The sequence below is a fragment of the Oryctolagus cuniculus genome, chromosome 5 (genome assembly GCF_964237555.1).
Source record: "Oryctolagus cuniculus chromosome 5, mOryCun1.1, whole genome shotgun sequence".
NCBI classification, from domain to species: domain Eukaryota; kingdom Metazoa; phylum Chordata; class Mammalia; order Lagomorpha; family Leporidae; genus Oryctolagus; species Oryctolagus cuniculus.
In genome coordinates, this window is record NC_091436.1 from 944056 (window position 1) to 968168 (window position 24113).

At 61.2% G+C, this 24113-nt stretch overlaps 1 protein-coding gene across 2 annotated transcripts in view; it reads left to right on the forward strand.

Annotated features, from left to right (window-relative positions):
• Positions 1 to 10240: 10240 nt before the first annotated feature.
• THBS2 (thrombospondin 2) overlaps positions 10241 to 24113 on the forward strand; it is a 31674-nt gene continuing 17801 nt past the window's right edge. The window contains exons 1-7 of one of the 2 annotated variants that reach the window (XM_051839289.2): positions 10241 to 10517; positions 12849 to 12930; positions 14752 to 15305; positions 18579 to 18663; positions 21229 to 21425; positions 23311 to 23451; positions 23979 to 24075. In XM_051839289.2, coding sequence (XP_051695249.1) covers positions 12870 to 12930; positions 14752 to 15305; positions 18579 to 18663; positions 21229 to 21425; positions 23311 to 23451; positions 23979 to 24075 — 1135 coding nt within the window. In that variant the 5' untranslated portion in view covers positions 10241 to 10517; positions 12849 to 12869. The remainder of the gene's footprint in view (positions 10518 to 12848; positions 12931 to 14751; positions 15306 to 18578; positions 18664 to 21228; positions 21426 to 23310; positions 23452 to 23978; positions 24076 to 24113) is intronic. The other variant, XM_051839288.2, reaches the window with a different exon arrangement.

The window sequence follows — 24113 nt, forward strand, 5'->3', positions numbered from 1 at the left end:
GGAGCAGGTGTCTCTGGCCCTGGGTCAGGTGACACTGGGCATTGTGACCTCCGATGTGCGGAGGTCATCGGGCGGCTTCGCTCCGTGCACCGGCCCGATCCTCAGGTCTAGAGGGGATGCTGTGGTTCCTGGCAGGCAGAGGGGAGAGGAAATGCTGGGAGGCTGGATTCTCCGCGCAGAAGCACATCCTGGCGGGCACGCGTCTGCCTCCTGCCCTCGTGTCCAGTGGACCCCTCCCCCACCCCGGCAGTGGGGAAGACGCTGGGTGCTGACTGTAGGCAGCAGACGGCCTCAGTGCTGGGCTTCAGTGGGCCTCATTTCTTGCAGACTGGGTTTTCACAAGTTGAGGGCCCTTTGTGCTGTTTATAAACTAAGGAGGTGGCATGGGAGACCCGGAAGAAGCTCCTGGCTCCTGGCTTTGGATTGGCGCAGCTCCAGCCGTTGCGGCCATCTGGGGAGTGAACCAGTGGGTGGAAGACCTCTCTCTCTCTCTCCTTCCCTGTCTGTGTAACTCTGACTTTCAGATAAAAAACGGAGGAGGGCTCTGTGGGCAGTGAAAGTCGCCATTGCCCTGGGCACACAGCGTCCCCTGTGCCTGCAGGCCCGGCCCACAGCGGTGCGCCTGCAAACCCTGCAATGCGCCACAGCAGTTTTAGCTGGGAATGTGCCCGACTACAGCACCAGGATGGTCGGTAATCAGAAACAACATGAGCCACAGCGTGAAGAACGGGTGTCAGGCGGAGCTGCGTCCTGAAGCGCAGGCACCGCGGAGGCACGCGTCCTGTGGGCTCAGCGCCACACGCCGACCTGCATGCCTCTCTGGCTTACGCTGAAATGATCCATTTTAGACGTGGAAAATCTGCTTCCTTTGCAAATAAGTGCTGCTTGTCCTTCCAATAGTGATCGACTAGGACTCCAGGCGATACCAAGTGTACCATGCTCCTCAGATTCTAACAAAAACAAATTTAAACATTAAGAACAAAAATACTCCCCAAATCCATCTCAAACACTTTATACAGAAATAGTGATTTATTTACTGATCTCTTACTTAACTTAATATAGTAGAGTAACAACTTACAATGCTATGGAAGATATTAACGTTAAATGAGAAAGTCATTTTGGTAGGTAAATATTAAGTCTTTGTAGGTCTTTCTGTGTAGAAAGACACATTCACATATTTGCCATGCAAGTCTCTTCTTTTCACAGAGTTCCCAAGCTCTAGGGAACAGCAGGCCAGCCACGAAGTAGGGGTGCAGCAGCCGAACAGCAGGCCGGCCACGGCGTGGGGTGCAGGAGCCAAACAGCAGGCCGGCCACGGCGTGGGGTGCAGCAGCCAAACAGCAGGCCGGCCACGGCGTGGGGTGCAGCAGCCGTCTCGCTCTGCCCCTCGGGACTCGGGAATGGTCATGAAGCGTGGTGCTGGTGCCGGGTTTTGCGATGTCCGCGGTCAGCGGAGGCCCCTGGGGCCTGAGTCTCCCTCCCGTGGGTTTTCTTTCTGCCTCGTAGGCACCGCCGTCCTGTCGTGGTCTTGGAGCAGCTCTGCTGGTCATCTCCCTTCCACTTCCACGCGTCTGGGAACTCTGTGTTCTGCTGTTGCTTCTGGGAGAAATAGTTCTGGGCACAGGGTTTTGGCCTGAGAGTTTTTGTTTCGGTCCTTCACGATGGGCCCCGTCTTCTCATTGCATCGATGCTTAGAGCTGCCCTCCCTCGGCTTGGTCCTCTGTCGGTAACGCGCCCCGCTCTGGCCCCTCAGTGAGCTCGTCTCCCCGTTCAGGGCGACTCTGCCGCAGCAGTCCCCCCACTCTGTGAGTGCAGTCCCACAGCATGTGGCTTTGGAGGTTGCTCACTGACCAGTGCTTTCCCCCTCCTTCAGTCACAGGTCTGCGTGTCTGCGGGAGTCGTCCTTGGCTCTGTCACTGGGCTGTTTATTTTCCTAGGGACCCTGTGTTCTGTGTTTTTAGGGCAGCAGGCAGCACTGGGTCTTCAGCTCCACCCCCGTTTCTAGTGCAGATCCAGCCGCACGTGCGTAGCTTCCGCACACACTGCAGATGTCATTCTGAGAATTTATTCTGTGTTCAGTGAATCTACTGAAAAGTTAAGTCAGCGGGGCCGGCGCTGTGATGCAGCAGGCTAAGCCACCACCTGTGGTGCAGGCATCCCATATGGGCACCTGCTTTGAGTCCTGGCTGCTCCACTTCCGATCCAGCTCCCCGCTAGTGGCCTGGGATAGCAGTGGAGGATGGCCCAGGTGCTCGGGCCCCTGCACCCACGTGGAGACCCGGAAGAAGCTCCTGGCTCCTGACTGGCCCAGCTCTGGCTGTTGCAGCTATCTGGGGAGTGAATCAGTGGATGGAAGATCTTGGTGTCTCTCTCTCTCTCTTTTTAAGTCTGCCTTTGAAATAAATAAATCTTTAAAAAAATTTAAGTCAGCAAGATTTCAGACATGGAATTATTTATTTACTGGAAATTCAGAGACAGAGAGAGAGACACAGCCTGCCCACTGGCTCATGCCCCTCTGTCCAGTCTGCCTCTCACACAGCAGATGTGGGTGGGCTGGGCTACTGCCTGCCTTTGCAAAGTACAGCAGGACCAGAGCACATGTGGTGATTCGGGGCCTTTACCTTGACTTTCATGGCAGACAACGCAGTGAGGCACTCCCCCGCCACATCCCTGCACCGGCCCCCACCACCCTCAACTCTGCACCGACAGAGGGATCCAGCCTGGGCTTTCAGGGAGACAGGCGGCACAAGCTGGCCCTTGGGCTTGGCGCTGGGCCAGCTGTGGTCGCTCCCCAGCGTCTGTGGCCTCTGGCCTGGCCCTGAAGGACAGATGGATGCCTGGAGTGAGGCTGCCCTGTGGAGAGTCACTGCTGCTGATCCAGGAACGAGACTTGTCCTCACGGAGCTTGCTTTCCAGGGCAAAAGTTCTGTGCTCACTCCAAGACTCTGGCAGTCACAAGCCAGTGGCATCCGATCCAGTGAGGGCCCAGGACCCCGTGCCACCTGGACAGCAAGCACAGGTCTTCGCCCAGAAATGGCCAAGCACTCACCTGTGTTCTGCAGGCCCACCAGGCTCTCATTTCCCTGTGGATCCCACATCAACCTGCTGCAGTCTTTCCACTGTTCCTCTGAATGAGGAAACTCTTGGTAAACCTGCAGTTAGAGAAACTTCTATTCTCCCCAAGTCTCCATAGCTGGAAAATCAAGAACTAAATAGGATGAGAAGTACTGAAGCAACACCCTGACAGTAGGGACGGAATTTTAGAGCACCCGAGACTCCATCTTGAAAAAGCATCCCCACTGTGAGGCTCCGGTCTGAAACTAGGATCTAAAACTCAGACAGTAACAGTACTCAGACAGTAACAGTGCTCACACAATAACAGTACTCAGACAGTAACAGTACTCAGACAATAACAGCACTCAGACAGTAACAGTGCTCACAGAATAACAGTACTCAGACAGTAACAGTGCTCAGACAATAACAGCACTCAGACAGTAACAGTGCTCACAGAATAACAGTACTCAGACAATAACAGTACTCAGGCAGTAACAGTACTCAGACAGTAACAGTAATAGTTCTCAGACAGTAACAGTACTCAGACAGTAGCAGTCCACTGTGTCCCACTCAGCAGAGCATAGAAACCGCCCAGCCTGATCGCTCAAGCTTAAAACAGACAGGCTGCGCCTGGACTACTGTTACGATTGTAATTTGTCTGTTGTAATTGATATTAATTTCACATACACCTTAGGTCAGCTTGACCCTAGTAACCATGCCTTCCCCCAATCCTGCCAACCACGTATTCCCCCTCTCCTCCTTGTGGTTTTTGCCTTTATAAACCCTGTTGCTTTGAGCTTCGGGTTGAGCGTTCTTTAGGGCACGAGCCGCCTCTCCACCACTGGCAATAAAGGACCATCAAATTGTATCAGTGTGTGGTTTGCATTCACTCAGGTACAACAATGCTTCCTGTATCACAGATGTAATTTAAAGGCTCCTTTTGAACTCTCTGAATGACATGAGCTAATTTTTAGTCTCTCCCATTCACTGAAGTTTCAACATAGTCACTTGAGAAATACATTCATTCTGCTGGTGAGAATTTTTTTTTAAGATTGATTTATTTGAAAGGCAGAGAGAGAGAGGGAATCTTCTGTCTGCTGATTCACTCACCAAATGGCCATAACAACCAGGTCTGGCCCAGGCCAAAGCCAGGAACCAGGAACTCCAACTGGGTCTCCCATGCGGGTACAGGGCCCAAGCACTTGAGCCATCCTCCACTGCCTTCCCTGGCACATTAGCAGGGAGCTGGATGGGACGCAGAGCAGCTGGGTCTGGAACCAGCACTGATATGGGATGCCAACATCACAAGGGGCAGTTCCGCCCACTGGGCCCTAATGCCGAGGGCCAGCATCTTTGATGGGCTGATTGACCTGTAACCAGTGAGAAAAAATTCCACTCGAAGCTCCTTTGCTTTCTCCCTTTTTTCCCCCACTTTTGCCTAGAAAAGGGGTGGTGGTTAACTGCATCCACCTGGGTGTCCTGCGAGGGTTCTGGGGGAGCCCGGATTCAATCAGCAGGCCGAGGAGGGGACACCGCTCTCCCCAGAGGGTGGGCCTCACCCAGGCACAGGGGGCTCCTCCTCCCTCCTCTTTCCCTTCTTTCTCACTGGAGAGGAAACGCTGGTTCCTCTTGGGGCTGGAGCCTGCTGGCCATCAGACAAGGGCCACGCTCCAGGCTGGCGGAGGTCACCAGCCACCATTGCACACCTGGGATTGGTCATCCTCCTCCACCCCACGGTCCAGTTCTTTAAAACAAATCTCTCTCTCACACACACACTCACTCACTCACGCACACATGCACACAGCCTGTTAAGTTTCGCTGCAGATCCTGAGGCAAGAACTCTCAAGCAGTCCACAGCTATTAGAACAGCAAGGGCCTGAGGCCTCCACATGGGACCACAGAGCCTGGGCCATCTGCCCGGTGGGGCCTGGTCCCTAACTAGGACACCTGCACAGTGGGGCCTGGTCCCTAACTAGGACACCTGCATGGTGGGGCCTGGTCTCTAACTAGGACATCTGCACGGTGGGGCCTGGTCCCTAACTAGGACACCTGCACGGTAGGGCCTGGTCCCTACCTAACTAGGACATCTGCAAGGTGGGGCCTGGTCCCTAACTAGGAACGACGCTGCAAAGGGAGCTGTTTCCGTCTCCCTTTTCTGTGACTGTGCTTTGCAGGAGGCTAAGCCTGCTCCCTTCGGGGAACCACGTCGGCACCTGCTGTGTCAGCCGGCCACTTCACCATCACGGCTGCCCTCTGCCCTTTCTCACCAGAAAGGGGGTTCTGCAATACTGAGGCGCAGGCACCCAGCAAGCCGGCCCGCCCAGGCCTCGCACTGTCTCCAGGCTCAGATTCCTGCCGAATCACAAAGACACTGCGCAATGCCCATCACGTGGAGCTGTTTGTAGAGACCCCGCGGGCCCGTGTGCACTCCCCTGGGCCACGGAGCAGAGTGACAGCACCCGGAAGCCTCCCAGCTCAGGACAGAAAGGAGCGCAACTCCTGCCCCTGGTGTGCAGATGGGGGCGGAGCCCTGCCGACCGGCACGGGCACCGAGGCTCCCTCACCAGCCGCGAGGACACGGGGAGGCCCCACCACACCGCTCTCGGCCTTCCTGGTTCCCAGTGCCGGCCACTGCGGGACACTGTGGGTTTGCCTTCTTTCTCAGAGGCACCAGGCATCTCTTCCCTCCAACAACCTGAAGGTGGGGTGGGCACGCCGTGTTCTGACAGCTCCCCGAGGATCCCAGCACCCACAAGGGCAAGTGCAGTCATCAGAGACCGAGTCCCTTCGCCATCGCACAGACGGGAGACGGCTGCGCCACTGCTCAGTGGACCCCTCCGCCGATGCCCGTGCGCACTGGGGGTGGTGCGTGGCCCCAGCACGGCGAGGGCTCCGTCCCTTGCCTGCTCCCCACTCCGAGAACGTCAGAGACGAGCTGTCCACAGCGTGCTGCGGTCCACCCTGACCGGCGGGACACAGGTCTGCAGCCGCAGAGCCGTGGCCTCCGGCCTCCAGGTCCTGGGTGGCCCAGCTGCCCTCCACCCCCATCCAGGCTCCACGCTTGAGCTCACTTGATTCCTGGCTCGATTTCGTCACCATCATTAGGCCCGAGCCCCTTCTGCCCCTGCGCTGGCCTCCCTCAGGCCCTCGCCCCCGCGGCTCTCACCTTCCCACAGGGGCAGGAGCCAGGTCCTCGTCTCCCTTGGTGTTGCTGCCCGCCTGCCGCCCTGATGTCCCACCGTGTGCTGCTCTGATTCAAGACCCGACAGCGGCCATCAGACAAGGGCACCAGCCGCCACCGAACACTGGAGCTGGCCGTCCTCCTCACCCCTGGCTCCCAGGGAGCTGCCCAGGTCAGAGCTGCCTTTGGCAGGCGTGGCCCGCAGCCAGGCCCGGTCTCCCGCCTCTCTCTCTGGGCTCCAGCTGCTGCCTTCTTCCTCTCCCTCCTCCTCCTCCTCCTCCAGCGTGCAGCCTCCTGTGCCCCTGCTGCTGCGACCCAGGGCCCAGCGCCGGGTGGCAGGAGCCGGGAGACACGGACCAGCAGCGGGAAGAGCTCAGTGCTGGCCCTCCTCCCGGGGAGCGCCCTGCCGTGCCGCTGCACTGTTCAGCTCCGTACGCTGCCCCTGGTGGGTGCCCGACTTGCCCTGAGCTTCTACAGGCTGGCCTCAGCGCCAGCCCCGAGCCAGGAACGCAGGCTGGGGCTCGAGTTCTGACCCCTTACCCCACTCCCGGGGCCTTTCCCTCCCTCTGGATCCTCCACAGGCCTCCCACGCCCCTCCCGTCTCCCAGTGCACTGTGTTCCCAGAGCTCCTCTGAGCCGGGAAGGCGGGGCGGGGTGGGGTTGGGAGACGGACTTGCACCCCTGGGGCGTGGAGCCGAGGCTCCTGGAGGACCGTGTGGCACTCGTAGCCAGCGCCGGTGCTTGTGCCGAGTCCACGCGACGTTTCTGGGGACGTGCTGGACTCCCTGGATGCACTCTGCTGGCAGCACCCTCCGGGAGGACGCAGGAGGGAGCACGCGTGGCGGCTGCCTGACTCCATGAGCACCCAGGGGGTGCTTTGGGCAGAAGCAGACCGTGGTGGCCCTGGGCCTTTCCGGGACACCAGCCGTGGTGCCGTGGCGGGTGCCGGGAGGGGATGGCTCGCGGGCCAGGGCCCAGGATGCTCTGTGCTGGCCATGTGCACCTGCCCGCTGTCCACCAGCAGCTGCCATTTTCTTAGTGCTTTCTGTGTGGGCTCCTGTATGTGGGCCCCCGCCTGCGAGCCCTGCTCCGGCCCTCTGCCCCGCGACCCTGGTCTTCCGTGTTTGTCACAGAGCCGGTTCCTGGAACCCACCCGCCGGGAGGGCTCCGTGTTACTCACCGCGCTCCAGGACAAGCTGAGAAGAAACAGAGGCAGCGCGCCAGCAGCTCCTGAGCTCGTGGCCCAGCCCCTAAGCGCCAGGACGGGTCACGCGTGGGGGCTGTCCCCAGCGCACGAGGGCTCCTGGATGCCCACTGAGCCCCCTCCAGACAGGCGGGCCTCGGGACCCTGGAACCAGACGGGTGGGCCTAGGGACCCTGGGACCAGACGGGAGAGCCTCGGGACCCTGGGACCAGACGGGCAGGCCTCGGGACCCTGGGACCAGACGGGCAGGCCTCGGGACCCTGGGACCAGGCCCTGCCCGGAGGGATGCGCTGGGCGGTGCGGGCCGGGCCCCACCTGTGCTCCCATCCTTAGCCGGCACTAGGTGCACAGGTGTGGACAAGCAGCGAGGCTGGGCTGGCCGTTCACGGGTGAGCCGTCGGTTCCTTCACTCAGAAAACATTCATGGAGGACTTCGTGCTCCCAGCATGTACCAGAGTCCACATCCAGCCCCGCCACCTGACCCCCACCCCACCTCCCTCCCTCTTCTCAGCTCCGCCCACCCGCTGGAGTTCATGTCCCGCCCTGTCCCTGACCCCCACCACACCTGACCTGACTCAGCCCTTCCCCCTCCTCTCAGCTCCGCCCACTCGCTGGAGGTCACTGCTGGCCCTGCAGCAGGGGGCCGCCCGGGCTGGGGCCCTGGCCCTGGGGGCAGCTCCCTGGGGCCGGAGCAGGGTGGCTGTGGAAGCTTAGCCCTTGTCCCTGCACCCCTGCGCTCTCCCCTTCCTGTGCCACTCGCTGCCCTGCTGCTTGCCTCTTGGCCTTCTGTATACAGACGGAGCCTAACTGGGTGTTGGGCCTGCACAAATTGACTCAGTGCCTTCCGCTGTCGGTGAGGCCCCTGTGGGCAAGGTCCTGGGCTGAGCTGAGTGACTGCTGGGTTCTGCAGGTGTCCGCAGTGTCTTTGCTTTGAGGCCGGGGCCTTCTCTCCCGCGTGCCCTGGGGACCAGGCAGGCACTCACCGCCTGACCACGGCTTCTCCCGGGTTGGTCCCGTGTCCTGCTGGGTTTGCAGGTGTGGCCTGGCTGCCAGCCCTGCCCTGTGCCCCATGTGGATGTGGGCTCCGTCGCTCCATCGTGCTCTGTACGGTGTGCCTGCCACCGCGTCTGTGTGCACCTTGGCGGGGCCGGGCATGGCGGTGGCTGCAGTGAAGGGCCTCAAGCCGCGTGGCCTAGAACAGCTCCGCTTTATTTCCGCCGGTTCTGGGGCCTGGAGTCCGAGCTCCCGGGTCAGCAGGCCCAGCGCCCCTCTGCAGAGCGCCCAGGGTGGTCCTGACTCACCTGGGCGCCTGGCTCTGACCCCTTCGCCGTCGCCTGGACTCTGCCCGGAGTTCCCGCTGCCCTTGGATCTGGGGCCCACCCTACTCCCGCGAGACCCTGGCCCACAGAAACCCCGTGTCCAGGGAGCGCAGTCGGCCGGGGAGGCGCCCCCTTCCCTCTCCTCCCGTGGCTGTGCTGCTGCCCCCACCCCCCGGGGGGGATCCTGCTGCCCTGCCTTGTCCTGTCCGCAGCCTTTGTCCTAGCGCCTGGGGTAAGCTGGCCAGCGGCCCCCACTGCCTGCTCACCTGCCGGGAGCTCCTCTGGGACTCTGCAGCCCTGAGGAATTGGTCCTCAGCAGGCTGGGCCGGCCCCGCAGAACTCGAGACCCGCACCTCTGCTCTGGGCACGCCCCGGCTCCTGCACAGCTCTCCTTCCTGGGGTCTGCCGGGGACACGTCCTCCAGCCAGGACGCACCAGGTCCGTGTGCCAGGTGCTCGCCTGTCTCCTCCAGCCAGGACGCGCCAGGTCCGTGTGCCAGGCGCTCGCCTGTCTCCTCCCAGAAGCCGTCCTGACTGCCGACTGGAGGACCTCATGGAAGAAGTCTCCTCCCCGCGCCCCATGACCCTGCCTGTGACCCCTGGCCAGGGCCCTCTGAGCTCACAGGTTCCCGATTCACGGCCTCCGTCAGCCCGCGTGCCCACGGAAGGCTTGGTGGTCACGGCTGTGCTCAGCGAACACGTGTCACGTGAGTGACGGAGATGCAGAAGTGCCCAGGCCACAGCTTGATACTGGCTTGTGGGGTCAGGGCCCAGGCCGCCCCCTTCTGCCCACTGTGCCCCGGGGGCGCCCTGCTCCCTGCTGGGCTACCTGGCCTGGCTGCTGTGAGCTGTGGGGAGTGACAGGGAGGCTGGCCCTCCCTGCCACTGTCTCCTCCTCGTGCCAGTGTTCTGCACGACCCACCCATTGAGCGAGACGTCCAGAATCTGATTACGGGGTTCCCTGCGCCAAGAGGACTTGGCCAAGTGAGGGAAACCCACAGGGAGGCGTCAGCCTGTGGGATTCGGCTCGGGATGAAGTAAGTTTTGGGTTAAAATCAAGTCCCCCAAAGCGGCCATCCTGTTTGTCCATCTTCTGCTGCCTGAAATAAACTCTGTCAGCTTCCTCTGGGATGAAAGTTTTTCTTTCTTTTTTTGCACGCGATACAGTTAGTTCCTGCAGCATAAGAACTCCGTCAATGCGTAGCTAACAGCGCAGCACTCAGACCCACCGATGCCCTCCGTGTCTTACTGAGTCTCGCGCACGTGGTTTGGAAGGACCAGTGTCCCTCGGGTGATTCGAAACACATTGGAAGCGCAGAACTTGCATTTTTCTCTTAAGCACAATGGGAATTCCAGCCAATCTCACTCGTTTTATTTATAGCGCTTTATTTCCTGACAGGAAAAGTGCGCCTCTGCCTCCCCTCCCTCGTCTGGCTCCTCCCGCCAGTCTGGCAGAGCAGGGGGCGGGGCCAGCGCCCGAGGGGCTGGGCTTGGACTCCGGCACCAGGTACTCTGAGCGAATGGTGAGACCAGCAGGAGGAATTAGGTCATGCCTTCGAAGGAATGAATTAGCCGCCTTCCTCGCCCTGTGACTGACAGCGCTGCCGGGGGAGAGGAGTATATAAGGGGCCGCTGCTGCCGGGAAGGCAGAGGGAGGCACCGTCCGCAGTGCACCGGGACCGCCTCCTCCCCAGCTCAGCCGCACGCTGCCCAGCTCGCCTTGCAGCAGACGCCAGTCCTCCCATCTTCCAACGCACCAGGTAGGACTTCCTAGACTTCGCCCGGTCATTTCATTGCCCCGTGCTTTCCAGAACAGGCTCGGGACCCCTGAGAGAGAAGGGGACCTGCACCCTCCACCCACGCTGTGGCGGGGCGGGATTCTGCTAACCTGGGCTGCCAATGCTTCCTCACGTGGTGTTTTCCCTCCTAACCGGAGCAGCCGGCCAAGCGCCCATCTCGGCACCGTCCGCAGGGTCCTGCCGCCCCCACCGTTGGCGCTTGCCCGCTCGGACCGCTCTGTGGCGGTGGTGCGCGTGCCTGCCAGGAACCTGACAACTGCTGTGCTTCCAGCTCCCACCAGAAAGTCTCCTGGCTGACTTCTGCTGTTGAGGAGGCCCCGGGACAGGGCTGGAGGGCAGGCGGCAGTCAGGTGACCGGGAGCCCAAGTCTCCACAACAGGAACAGCCCGGGACGCGCCTCTGAAGGTGTCGGGCTGACTGGTGCTGAGAGAAGGGCTCCGACTGCCAGGGAATCCCGTTGTTCTTGAAGTGTTGGGGGTGATCTGCATATGAAAAGGGAGCTGGCATTGGTCTGGATGCCACTGAGGGGCAGTGCCCAGTCCCCAGAAACGGCCCCGTTCACGGGACACTGAGTGCCCCAGCGGCACAGAGGCGGATGGAGAGGTCTGGGCATAGCCACTTGCCACTGTGATGGCCCCCGTGACGGAAGCCCTGGATCGCCCTGCGCCCGGGGATCTGTGGGAACAGTGTAATCCTAAACACAGACCACGAGCGTGTGGAAGCCCGTGCAGCCACGGAACTGGGCTGATTCCATTGTCTGGTGGCCATGGCTGCCACGAGGCGTCCTGGTGGGGCTGGCTCTTCCCCGTCCGTGGTCTCCATTCCGGAGGCGCAGCCCTGGCGGAGGGCAGGGCCCTGCACTAGCCGGCTGATGGCTGGCGCTGGTCCTTGCGGCCGTCCTGCCATTATCAGAGGCGCGCTGGATCCTGGCGACAGTGAGCAGCCGGCGTCCGGGGCCGTGAACTCGCTTGTGATAGGACACGGCTTAGGAGGCTCCCTCTGGAGCGTGGCGAAGTCACGGGGCGGGGTGGGGGGGTGGGGCCTTGCGGATGCTGTGCACACGGGCTGCGATCCGGGAGCCACTGTGGGTGCTGCTCTCATGCACGCCTGGGGCCGGCTCCTGCCATGTAACCCTCTGAAAAACACCTCGAAGGCTGCGTGCCAGCGTCCGTGTCATCGCCCCGGTCGCCTCCGAGTGACCGAGGCGTGCACACAGTGCTTCCTGCTGCACTTCACGGGCAGGCGCGGGCTCCGCTTGTTTCTCAGAGCAGCCGACCAGTGGACATGCTTCCCACTCTACAGATGCGAACGCCGAGGCAGGGCGGTTACGTTGGCAGGGGTAGGGCTGTGTGCCAAGGCGGAGGCCCACCACGCTGCCTCCCGCCGGGTCATCCGGGAACACACCCGTACAGGAGCCGGTGGGGGGCACGGTGGGCAGGGCTCCGGCTTCCAGAGGGAGCCCAGGGTCTGCCCCACACCCCTCCTCTGGGAGCGTCTCCCCGTCCTGGAAGGTGGCGGTTTCACTTGGCGGGAGACTCCTAGGAGTCCTTTGACAACAAGAAGCTGTGGAGCAGAGGAGGAGGGAGGGCGGGTCTCAGGGCCAGCTCCCACCCAGAGCGGCTGAGGCGCCGGCGGGAGCCGTCAGCCCCGCGCTGGCTCAGGAGGTGGGGGCTGCCTGTGTCCAGGACAGTTCATCGCGGCCGGGCTTCTGTCCAGGGCTGCTGAGCCAGCATGAGCCCCTCGAAGGGAAACAGGCCTGCGGCCGGGACAGAGCGGGCAGGGCTGCTGTGCGGGCATCTGCCTGTGGGAGGGCGGCGCCGGCCCGTCTGTGCGCAGGAGAGCCCTTCTGTAGGACGGTTCGGGCAGCACCGCTTCTCCCCAGGTCCTCGCACAATCTGCCTGCCTGCGTCGCTGTCTCGGGCTGGATGGCTTCCTGGTCTAAGTGCTGGCTGCCTGCCTGTGAGCAGAGTGCCTCTGGACAAGCACTCTGCTCCGCCCGCCTCGCGTCTGTCAGATGGGCACAGTGACGGTGGGCACTACCACCTAGGACCTTCTGAGGACGAGATGGTATGGACACCTGTAACGTGGTCAGTGCAGCGTTTGCCCAGTGCGTACCAGCTGCAGGGGCAAGAAGCCTGTCTGAAAAGCAACATGCTCACCTAGCTTTTAGCCTCTCGCAGATCCGTCTCCGATCTCCACGTGCAGCTGTCTCCAAGCGTCCACGTGCGTGAGCGCCCGAATGGATGCTCAGAGCGGCGAGGATCCGTAACCGCCGTGTCTGTTCATTCCTAGGAGCCGCGCCGCGGACGCAGCATGCTCTGGGGGCTGGCCCTGCTGGCTCTGTGGGCATGGCAGGGTGCCCAGGACGTCCGAGGTGAGTGCGCAGGGCCCGGGCTCACGTGCAAAGGGAGGTGGCTGAGCCCAGGGCAGACCACGGAGCCAGCTCTGTGTTGGAATCTGCCGAACTCCGAGTAAAATCTGCACACAGGCTGCAGATACTCAGGAATGATTCAATTCAGGGAAAGCCAGGCATTAGGAAAAGGGCCCGGCTGCCTGCAGAGGCACTTCGGCCTTCTCCCCGCGGGCACGCCGCAGCACTGCGCCGTTCGGGGTTCTGCGCCGTCTGCCTGCTCTGCCTTCTCCCCACGGCCACACCGCAGCACTGCGCCGTTTGGGGTTCTGCGCCGTTCGGGTTCCACGCCCTCTGCCTGCCCTGCCTTCTCCCCGTGGCCACACTGCAGCACTGCGCTGTTCGGGTTCTGCGCTGTTCGGGGTTCTGCGCCGTCTGCCTGCCCTGCCTTCTCCCCGTGGCCACACTGCAGCACTGCGCTGTTCGGGGTTCTGCGCTGTTCGGGTTCTGCGCCGTCTGCCTGCCCTGCCTTCTCCCCGCGGGCACGCCGCAGCACTGCGCTGTTCGGGGTTCTGCGCCGTTCGGGTTCTGCGCCGCCTGCCTGCCCTGCCTTCTTCCTACTTCATACTCAGCTTGAATATTCTCCATGCGCTTATTTCCTTCCCACTTGATTTTTCATGCCTGTGTAGTATTCCGTCACAGACACACCCTCTGTGTTTAGTAAAATCGCCGTTGGTTGTTTATTTTCATTGCATTTATAAATGATAGCAGAAGGACTAACACCGTAAATAAATCTTTCCAACATTTGTGACTACAACCTTGGATGAGTTACAAAAATAGAGTTTGTGAGTCAAAGTTTTTAACCAATTATTTTAATTTCTGACAAATAATCTCAGTCGAGGTACAAGTCACACGTCATCGGTCCGCACCGCGCGCACTCTAATGTTTCCACTTGCCGAGTGCTGGAGGAAGACTCGTATTCTGCTCACGTGTTCTGCCCAGTGCACCGTTTTAATTGTTAAGGTTTTGTGCTCGCCGAGGTCTGGTAGTTCTTCTGCCAGTGATTCAGACGGCGACGGCGACCCTCTCAGGCTCAGGACCGACCCTGCCTGAGACCCCCCTCTCCCCGCTGTGCAGGGCGGGGTGGGGGCATGCCACTAAGGACAAGGGCTAACACGGTGTGTGACGTGGACAGGCTCGGGACGACCCTGCCTGAGACCCCTCCCGCTGTGCAGGGCGGGGGGGGGCATGTCACTAAGGACAAGGGCTAACACGGTGTGTGACGTGAACAGGCTTGGGACGACCCTGCCTGAGACCCCCCTCTCCCCGCTGTGCAGGGCTGGGGGGGGCATGTCACTAACAAGGCCTAACATGGTGTGTGACGTGGACAGGCTTGGGACCGACCCTGCCTGAGACCCCCCCTGCCCCTGCTGTGCAGGGCGGAGGGGGGGCATGTCACTAAGGACAAGGGCTAACACGGTGTGTGACGTGGAAAGTCTCCACAAGGCCCAGCTCGTCAGGGGCAGGGCTGAGTCCAGGGAGGCCGGGCGGCTCCTGGCTCTGGGGTCGGGCACGACGCAGACCGAGGGTGGAAGGGCATGGCTCGGTCTGACTTCACGCAGGAAGTCGGCCCTGGGCACAGGCAGTGGGCTGGGTCCCAGCACCCACAGAGGACACTGACCCTGCTGGACCACAGCTGTCCGGGGCCCACACGGGGTCGCGGCCCTGGGGGCGGGCAGTGCACCCGGGGTGGCCACAGCCTCCGGGCCACTGTGCACCGTCCTGGGAGGCCCGGCCCCGCCCGCGCTCCTCGGTGACCCTGCCCCGCCTGGGGTCCCTCTGCAGCCGCGGACCCGGACGAGGACACCTCCTTCGACCTCTTCAGCATCAGCAACATAAACCGGAAGACCATCGGCGCCAAGCAGTTCCGGGGGCCCGAGCCGGGCGCGCCCGCCTACCGCTTCGTGCGCTTTGACTACATCCCGCCCGTGAACGCGGCGGACCTGCTCCGCATCACGCGCAGCATGCGGCGCCGCGACGGCTTCTTCCTGACGGCGCAGCTCAAGCAGGACCGCAAGTCCCGCGGCACGCTGCTGGCCCTCGAGGGCCCCGGCGCCGCCCGGCAGTTCGAGGTCGTCTCCAACGGCCCGGCCGACACGCTGGACCTCACCTACTGGACGGACGGCGGCCAGCACGTGCTGTCCCTGGAGGACGTGGGCCTGGCCGACTCGCAGTGGAAGAACATCACGGTGCAGGTGGCCGGCGAGACCTTCGGCCTCTACGTGGGCTGCGACCTCATCGACAGCTTCGCGCTGGACGAGCCCTTCTACGAGCAGCTGACGGCCGACCGGAGCAGGATGTACGTGGCCAAGGGCGCCGCCCGCGAGAGCCACTTCCGGGTGCGTGCGGGCTCGCCCAGGGCGGGGCGTGGGTGGGGGGTCACTTCAGGGGGGGTTCATGAGTGGGGGGTCGCCTCAGGGTGGGGCGTGGGTGGGGGGGTTGCCTCAGGGTGGGGCGTGGGTGGGGGGGTCGCCTCAGGGTGGGGTATGGTTAGGGGGGTCGCCTCAGGGTGCAGGCGTGGGTAGGGGGGTCACCTCAGGCTGGGGCGTGGGTGGGGGGTTGCCTCAGGGTGCAGGCATGGGTGGGGTGGTCGCCTCAGGGTGGGTTCATGGGTGGGGGGGTCACCTCAGGGTGCAGGCGTAGGTAGGGGGGTCATTTCAGGGGGGGTTCATGAGTGGGGGCTCGCCCAGGGCGGGGCGTGGGTGGGGGAGTCATTTCAGGGGGGGTTCATGAGTGGGGGGTCGCCTCAGGGTGGGGCGTGGGTGGGGGGGTTGCCTCAGGGTGTGGGCGTGGGGGGGTCGCCTCAGGGTGCAGGTGCAGGCGTGGGTAGGGGGGTCGCCTCAGGGTGGGGCGTGGGTGGGGGGGTTGCCTCAGGGTGGGGTGTGGTTAGGGGGGTCACCTCAGGCTGGGGCGTGGGTGGGGGGTTGCCTCAGGGTGCGGGAATGGGTGCGGGGAATCACTTCAGGGTGCAGAGAGTCGCCACAGGGAGGGTGAGTGGGTCTCGCAGGGGCCACCTCAGGGTGTGTACGTGGGTCTGTGGGTCAGGGGGCCACCTCAGGGTGCGTACGTGGGCCTGGGGGAGCCGGTTCCGGGATGCATGCGGGCTGGCCTCCGCAGTGACCCGAGAACAGTGCAGACCGACAGACCAGTGGATCTCTGAACGTGCTCGCTGCATTGGAGCAGGGGCCTGGCCAGTACTCACACGCGTGTGCACACTACCATGTGAACAGCCACACACGTGCACAAACTGCACACGTGTGTTCACCATACCTTCACACATGCATGTGCACACACCACAGGAATAGTCACACGTGTGTACATGCACATGGCACATGACACACACCACATGAACACACGCTTGCACACACAGCATACCACACAAGTATAGTCACACAGTGACATCCAGATGTGCACAAAACACCACCAGATGCACTCACATGAACACCACACATACACACTCACACACCTCCGCAAACATTATACACACACACACAGAACTACGCATGCACAGTCACACCCTCACACATGCACACACACAAACACTACACATGTACTCATGGGCACCCGTGCACACAAAGATACACACGATACAGTCAAACCCCCACATGCACATGCAGACACCACGCATGTGCACACATGACACTCACCCCTTTCACATCCATGATTAGCGGCATGAGCTGCCACGGGTCTGCTCGCCTCCCAGCTAACGGCCGCTGAGGGGGACTGGGGCCCGTGTCTGATCACAGGCCTGGACCATTCAAATGTTTCTGGCCATGCAGACTCATTTTTTTAATTACATAATTTTTTAAAGATTTATTTATTTGAAAGTTAGAGAGAGAGAGAGAGAGAGATCTTCCATCTGATGGTTTGCTCCCCAACCGGCCACTGGTCAGGGCTGGGCCAGGAGCCAAGAGCTTCCTCTGGGTTTCCCACGTACGTGGCAGGGGGCCAAGCACTCGGGCCATCTTCAGCTGCTTTCTCAGGCCACAGCAGGGAGCTGGACTGGACTGGAGCAGCCTGGATGTTAACTGGCACTCACGTGGGATGCCGGCATCGCAGATGGTTTACCCGAGAGGATGTGCCAAAGCGCTGGCCCTCTTTCTGTATTATAGACGAAACTTTTCCTGAATCTTGCGTTACCAGTGTGATGACAGGAGAGCAAATGACCTTTTCTAAGGAAAGAACTTTTTCAAAAAGATTTATTTATTTTCGTGAAAGGCAGAGGGAGGGGGGCGAGGGAGATAGCTTCCGTCTGCGGGTTCACCACCCAACTGGCAGCGACTGTTGGGGCTGGGCCGGGCTGGAGCCAGGAACCAGGAGCCAGGAATTCCCTCCAGCTCTCCCACAGAGGTGGCAGGGGCCCCAGTGCTTCCCAGGCACGTTGGCTGGGAGCGGGGTTGGGATCAGAGCAGCTGGGACCGGAGCCGGCTCTTGGATAGGGGATGCCAGTGTTGCAAGTGGCAGCCCAACCCACCGCGCCACACTGCCAGGCCCAGGGGAGAGCAGGTTCCTGTCCGTCGGAGTGGCAGTGTTTAGAGAAGGAGCGTCCGAGTCTGGCTTGTGGCCCGGACTCCCCCTGACCCAATGGCCCAGTGCGCCATTTTCCCATTTCCTGATGGTGCGGACGCATTCAGTAAAAACCATTGCAGATTTGGATCTTTCCCAGGCTGGTGCTGCGGGCTCTGATCCTCTCGTGCTGCTGGCCAGCAGCAGTGAGCACAGCTCCGTCAGCCCTGGGGTCCCAAGGGCAACGGGCGCTCGGAGGCGGCTGTGGCCGAGCAGCGACGTCTGGGGGGCAGGTGGACTGAACGCATTTTCAACTGAGCGCGTTCTCAACCTGGGTCCACCTCACGAGGAGGCAGGGAGCTCAACGCTGCTCTTTCAAATGTGCGGGTATTCGTGGAAAGTAATGTGCGCGTAAATTCAGTTATCTGCATAAAAGGCCTCAAGATGTACGATGGCTTCTTGAATTAATTTATATTTTTATGTTAGGAAATCACAGGAAATAAGTCATATTTATTCTGGAATATTTTAGTAAGCTCTCAAGGAAATCTGCATGTTCAGTGTCTGCACAGAGGTGGTCACTAGCACACACACTTGTTACACACACACATTCACACACACACCTTGTTACATCCTTGTTACACACACACACACGCACACACACACACCCCTGTTGTCAGGACTCCACCGTAGAGTGCCGAGCACTGTGGAACGGCAGGTGCTCGGAGAGACGGGAGCCCGTGTCTCTGATGGGTCCTTTAGCCGGATGCAGGACCGCCAGCCACCGAGAGCCCCTGAGCAGGAGTGCCTCAGAAGACAGAACGCACCACCTGGCTCCTGGGGCCACGCTCACCCTCTCCACGTAGCACTGTCTGCTCCTACTGGTGGACTTCTCGTGTTAAACCCCGTTCTCAAGACAGGCCCGAAAGCAAGGCCTTAGCAGCCGTGTGGCCTGGAAAACTCCTCATGAAGACCCTGCCAGCTGCGCATCGGAGGAAAGCGGTGGCCACTTGAAGAGTCTATGTCCTGTTGTCCAGCTGTCGCTCAGCTTACCGCAAGCGTGTGCCGTCTGCCTGCTGCCTCATTTCTCTCGTTGTCTGTGTTCACAGGGCCTGCTTCAGAACATGCACTTGGTTTTTGAGAATTCTGTGGAAGATGTTCTGAGCAAGAAGGGCTGCCAGCACGGCCGCGGAGGTAGGTGCCTGGCCGAGCCTTCCGTCCTCTGGCTGGATGGGTGCCCACTGCCATGTGCGTGCACTGGGGGTGTGTGCTGGGGGAGTGCGCACTCATGGCGGCAAGCCTGTGTGTGTGGGTGTGTGTATCTGTGTGTGTGTGTGCTAGTGGGGATTTAAGTAAAATATTTGAATGAAGTCTCAGTATTGTCTTGGAGAGTTAACTGGTCAACGTAGCCATGTTAACACCTAAAAATGAATAATTATTGAAGGAAGGATTGATCTTGAATAGATTTTAATAATCACAAAATCCATTTCCCAAACCACCAGCTTAAGTGGCTGGCATTTTACTATTATTTTAGTACAGGGGTGCGTGAAGACTGTCCGTGGGTGGTAATATCCTGGGTGTTCATGGGAGGTCACCGCAGGTGTTTACACTATGCCCAGTTGTTGACAAAGTCGTGATATAAAACCCACCACTGTACAGTTGACACTGTTGGTTAGAAGTTGAACTGCTGCTACTTTCACCCAAGTTTGCCAGCGTTATCTCAAACACTGATTTGTGAAGGTCACCCTGCCAGGCCCTCGGATGCAGATTTCACTGAAGGTTCGATGGGCACCGCCCTCTATCAGGCGTCTGAGGCTGAGGGGCGGACGTTCGTCCCCCGGGGAGCACACGCAGGCCACGCAGCCTGGTCTGAGTGTCTCTAAGGCACGGTCTTGACCTGCCGCGTGGCTCACATGTGACTGGTTTTTCTTCCACTAAGGCCAAGTCCTCACTTCAGTTCTAAATCATGACAAACAAGCTCTTTATGTATCAACGTGCTGGGAACGTGCAAGACTTGCTGTCTGCTGCAGGGAGGCCAGCTGCTCTGCCCCTGACCTGGGCTCTGTAACCTGGCCCGCAGCCCCCAGTCCAGCGCCCAGCAGCCTGGCCCGCAGCCCCCAGTCCAGCACCCAGTGGCCTGGCCTGCAGCCACCAGTCCCAGCGCCCAGCGGCCTGGCCCGCAGCTCCCAGTCTCGGCACCCAGCGGCCTGGCCCGCAGCCCCCGGTCCCAGCACCCAGCGGCCTGGCCCGCAGCCCCCAGTCCAGCACCCAGCGGCCTGGCCCGCGGCCCCCGGTCCTGGCACCCAGCTGCCTGGCCCGCAGCCCCCAGTCCCAGCACCCTGTGAGCGGGAAGCTGAGTAGTGTTCTTGCCGCCCTGACCCTGACTCTGGCAGGAGGCTCTGGACTGCGGGGCCCACCATCCTGCTGTGGGCCCACTGAAGCACAGAGCAGGACAGGGAATGAGAACCATGGTTTGGGGTGGGCCGTGGAGCACGGAGAGACATTTTCATGTCTCATATCACGCACACCCTCAGTTCTCAACTCCTCTGGGCCACAGTGGCTACGGCTCAGATCAGAGCCCCTCCTGCCTGCTGTGTGCCACACAGGTGGGCGGGGCAAACCCAAGGCGCAACCGTCCCAGCAAGTGCGGCTTCTCCCAGGAAATGGTGCAGGTAATAAACTCTGGAGCCATTAGACCCAAACATTGAAAAATTCTTGGAAGCTCTTAGTCCTTCTTAGAAAAAATCACTTAAGAAACCGACTTCCATAGAAATCTGAGTGTGTTCTGTCAAGATAGCAAGTAGTGGTGGATTTACATACAGGTGTGTACGCACGGGGGCTCACCAGCAGGTGTGGAAGTCTGTTCTCCCTGCATGGGTGGGGTGGATTTACATGCGTTTCTCTACACAGAGGGTCAGCTAGGGGTTGGCCGTTTGGAGCACAGGGGACTGCGGGGTCTCTGTGGACCACGATTTCCCTCAGGGAACCTGGGACCTGGATGTGTGGTCTGCAGCTCTTGGCACGCACTGTGTCGGGGAGGCCGGGCTCTGAGACCGACCTCTGCCCCAGATCCATGTGCGGGTCCTTGCCACACCCACTGCGTTGTGCACCACGGCCTGTGAGCCCGGGCTTCGGCAGTCTCCAGCATTTGCAGGCCAGTAGAAGGCTGAGGCCCTCAGAGGCCAACACCAGGCAGGGCTGTGGCCTCTCTCGGGAATTATTTGTTACTTTAGGCACAAGGCCAGCTGCTGTAATCCAGAACAAGAAGCCACAAAAGACGGTGCTTATGAGTCCAAGAAAGGGATACGTGAAGAGCCAGCAGCATAGATAGGGCTGCGTGGTTGCAGGGTGGGCTCGGGGGGAGGCTGAGGTCGGGCAGGGCCAGGACTGCGGGGGTTCTTGCCGCCGTGCAGTCCGAGTCCGAGGCAAGAGGAGAGGCCCGGCTGCAGCGCCGCGAGGGCCCAGGTCTCCGCGCACTTGGCTTTGGTTTTGTCGCCAAGGTAACCCCCTGGCCTGCCCGTGGGCTGTTTGCGGATGCTGAAGACTTAGCTGTGGAGCGAAGTGGCATCTGCATTTCAGGGGGGCTGCTAGTTGGCGGCGGCTGTCGCCAGCTCTGCCGTCCCCGCTGTAACTACACCAAGCCCCTGCGGCCCCCCGGGGCTCCAGCCTCACGCCCAGGCCCGGCTCACGGCTCACTGGGGCGTGGTCCCGATGGCACGGCAGCCTCGCCCTCACCGTGCCCACTGTGCCTCCCTTCAGCTGAAATCAATGCCATCAGCGAGTACACGGAGACGCTGCACCTGAGCCCTCACCTCAGCGCGGAGCACACGGGCCAGAGCCTGCAGCCGCAGCCGGAGGTGTGCGAGCACTCCTGCGCCGAGCTGGGCAACATGATCAGCGAGCTCTCCGGGCTGCACCTCCTCGTGGACCAGCTCAGCGAGAACCTGAGGAGAGTGGTGGGTGCCGGGGGTGGAGGTGGCCTCCTCCCCGCCGGGGGCTGGGCCTTTGGACGCCCGGACACTGGTGGGAATACGTGAACTCCACTTAAATCCAGCGGTAGCAGGCGGAGTCGGTGGCAGGCTCCCCCCGGACGTTTGACTGATGTGTAGTTTTGTTGGAGGGAGGCTGGATGGACATCGGGGCGTATTTTGCGTAAAGACAGTCATGGGGTTTGCGTTCTGCCAAATGCACCCCTAGTTTTGGGCGCGTTGTCTCCCCAGGGAACTGCAGTACCTGCAGAGGGAGAGACAGCTCACAGGGGAGAGTCTGTCCCAAAAGTGGCTCACCCAGGAGTGCCGGCGACAGACCCCAGAGGGAGGTGCTTCTGGGGCCGAGTGCCGCACAGGTGGAGAACAGCCGGTCTTCGAAGACGAGGGATCGGGGGTTCACGTCTTCTCAGCAGGCTCAGAGGTGCTAAGGCGCCTTGGAGCCGCCCTTAAAGCTTAGCGAAGGGAACCGCGAGGGAGGAGGGTCTCTCCCGGGCTGCCCGCCGCGTCCACTGGCTGAGCTGAGGCACGGTGAGAAGTGAGTGGACCTCGTGCCTGGAGGGTGCCAGGCGGGGGAGGGCGGGGCGAAGGTTCAGACTCCGTGGTCCGCTTCCTGCAGGCTGCTGCAGAGAGAGCCGTTGTTAGAGAGAGAGGGGTGCTGGGAGGGTGGGGGCCCCTGCTTCCGTGGCCACGTTGAAGGGGGCCCTCAGCCTCATCTGATCCTGGTCCAGATGTGAGGGGGGTGATACAGTCTCCTTCCCTTTGGAGGTAGAGGGGGCAGGCCCCCAGGTGCCCGCTACCCCATGGCGCTGTCTCCAGACACTCACGGATGGGGTAGTGGGCTGCTCCCCCTCGATGGCATGGATGGAAGCCAGGCTGCTGTCCTCTGACTTCCTGTAGGGCACCTTGGGGAGGAGCCACCCACACTGGGGTCTGTCGCCGCACTCCTGGGTGAGCCACTTTTGGGACAGACTCTCCCCTGTGAGCTGTCTCCCCCGGGCAGGCCAGGGCTGGTCCCACCTGTCAGGAGATGCGGAGCCTCGGCCTGGGCGGCTCGGGAGGAGCTCAGGTACAACTGGACGGTTCCTACCCTGAGCGCAGCTCTCAGACGGGGCCAGGCAGCGTGGAGTCCAAGCGCAGGACATGGGCTGGCGCGCAAGCATCGGGCTGTGTGCTTCGCTCTGTGCACCAGGGGGTCAGCCTTGTCTGGCAGGTGCCTAAGAGGTCCTAGTTAGCAGTAGCCCCTGGGGAGAAGGCCACTCCGGGAAGATCATAGAACAGGGCAGGCAACACACACACACACGCACACACGCACACACGCAGGACATTGGGTGCACTTTTTATTTATGTCTTTTTGTTAAACCTTTGTGTCTTTTTCCTCCAACGTACAACCCCCAGACAGCAATAATTGTGCCTGCCTTTGTCGTGGCCGTTGGATGCTCGGACCAGTGCCTGTCACAGGCAGTGAGTGGGTGATGAGTTCACGCGTTGCCCTTTGTTCTTGGCTGCCGTAGACGGTGGCCTGCCACCCACACCCGCCTTCCCACCACTGTCCAGCACAAGCGGCCTCGACTTCGTCCTGGGGGCCCAGTGGCCTCAGGGTTGGGCTGTGGCACAGGCGCTTAGGGTCTGCGTCACCAGCAGCTGGCGAGCGAGCAGAGACTCGTGGTCAGTGTGTGGACTGTGGCCGTGGATCGAGCTGCACACACACCCAGCGGTTCTCCACCATCCCGAAGCAGAGAGGAAGGGCACACAGGGGTCTCTGCTGTCCGATTCGGCCCCTCGTTGGTCGGGGGAGTGAGCACTGCAAGTGCTGAACCCTCTCCCGTACTTACGGGGCTGCTTGATTTTCCAGTCCAGCGATAACCAGTTTCTGCTGGAGCTCATCGGGGTTCCCCCGAAGACGAGGAATGTGTCCGGTTGCTGGCAGGAGGACCGGATGTTTGCCGAGAACGAAACCTGGGTGGTGGACAGCTGCACCACCTGCACCTGCAAGGTGAGGCCCAGGTGGCAGCACGCAGGTGCCCAGCATGGCAGTGTTTGTGGGCAATGGGAGGTGTGAGAGCCAGGGCCACGGCAGCGCAGCAGCCACAGGTGTGGCTGGAGGTGGTCAGTGATGGGGCCGCCGTGGCCGGGTGGGCAGAGGCAGCTGGGTGGAGCTGGAGGTTTTGCTCAGGTGTGGCTGAGCTCCATTTAGACGGAGCCTTGAGACCTGGCAGGGACACAGGGAAACACGTGGCACCTCTAGCTCCCTCTTGCTGGCTGGGACTCAGTGTCTGGGACGGTGTCGGATGTCCACCTCCGGTCGTTTCTCCTGTCCAACCTCAGGATTCCAGCTGCACCCTGGAGCCCTGTTCGTGCTCAGCTCTGAGACCAGGGAGAGCGAGCAGTGACTACGCTCAGGCGTCTGGGTCTGGCTGTAGCCTTTCTGCTGTCCCTGTTCCCTCAGTGCGGAGTCATTGCGCCAGCGCCTGTCCCTGCTGCATGACTGGGTGCTACATGGGTGCTTTTCTTCCCCTGCAGAAATTTAAAACCGTTTGCCACCAGATCACCTGTTCACCTGCCACGTGCGCCAACCCGTCCATTGTGGAAGGCGAGTGCTGCCCTTCCTGCTCCCACGGTGAGTGCCGCCCGCCGGCCCTGGGTCGCGCGGACTTC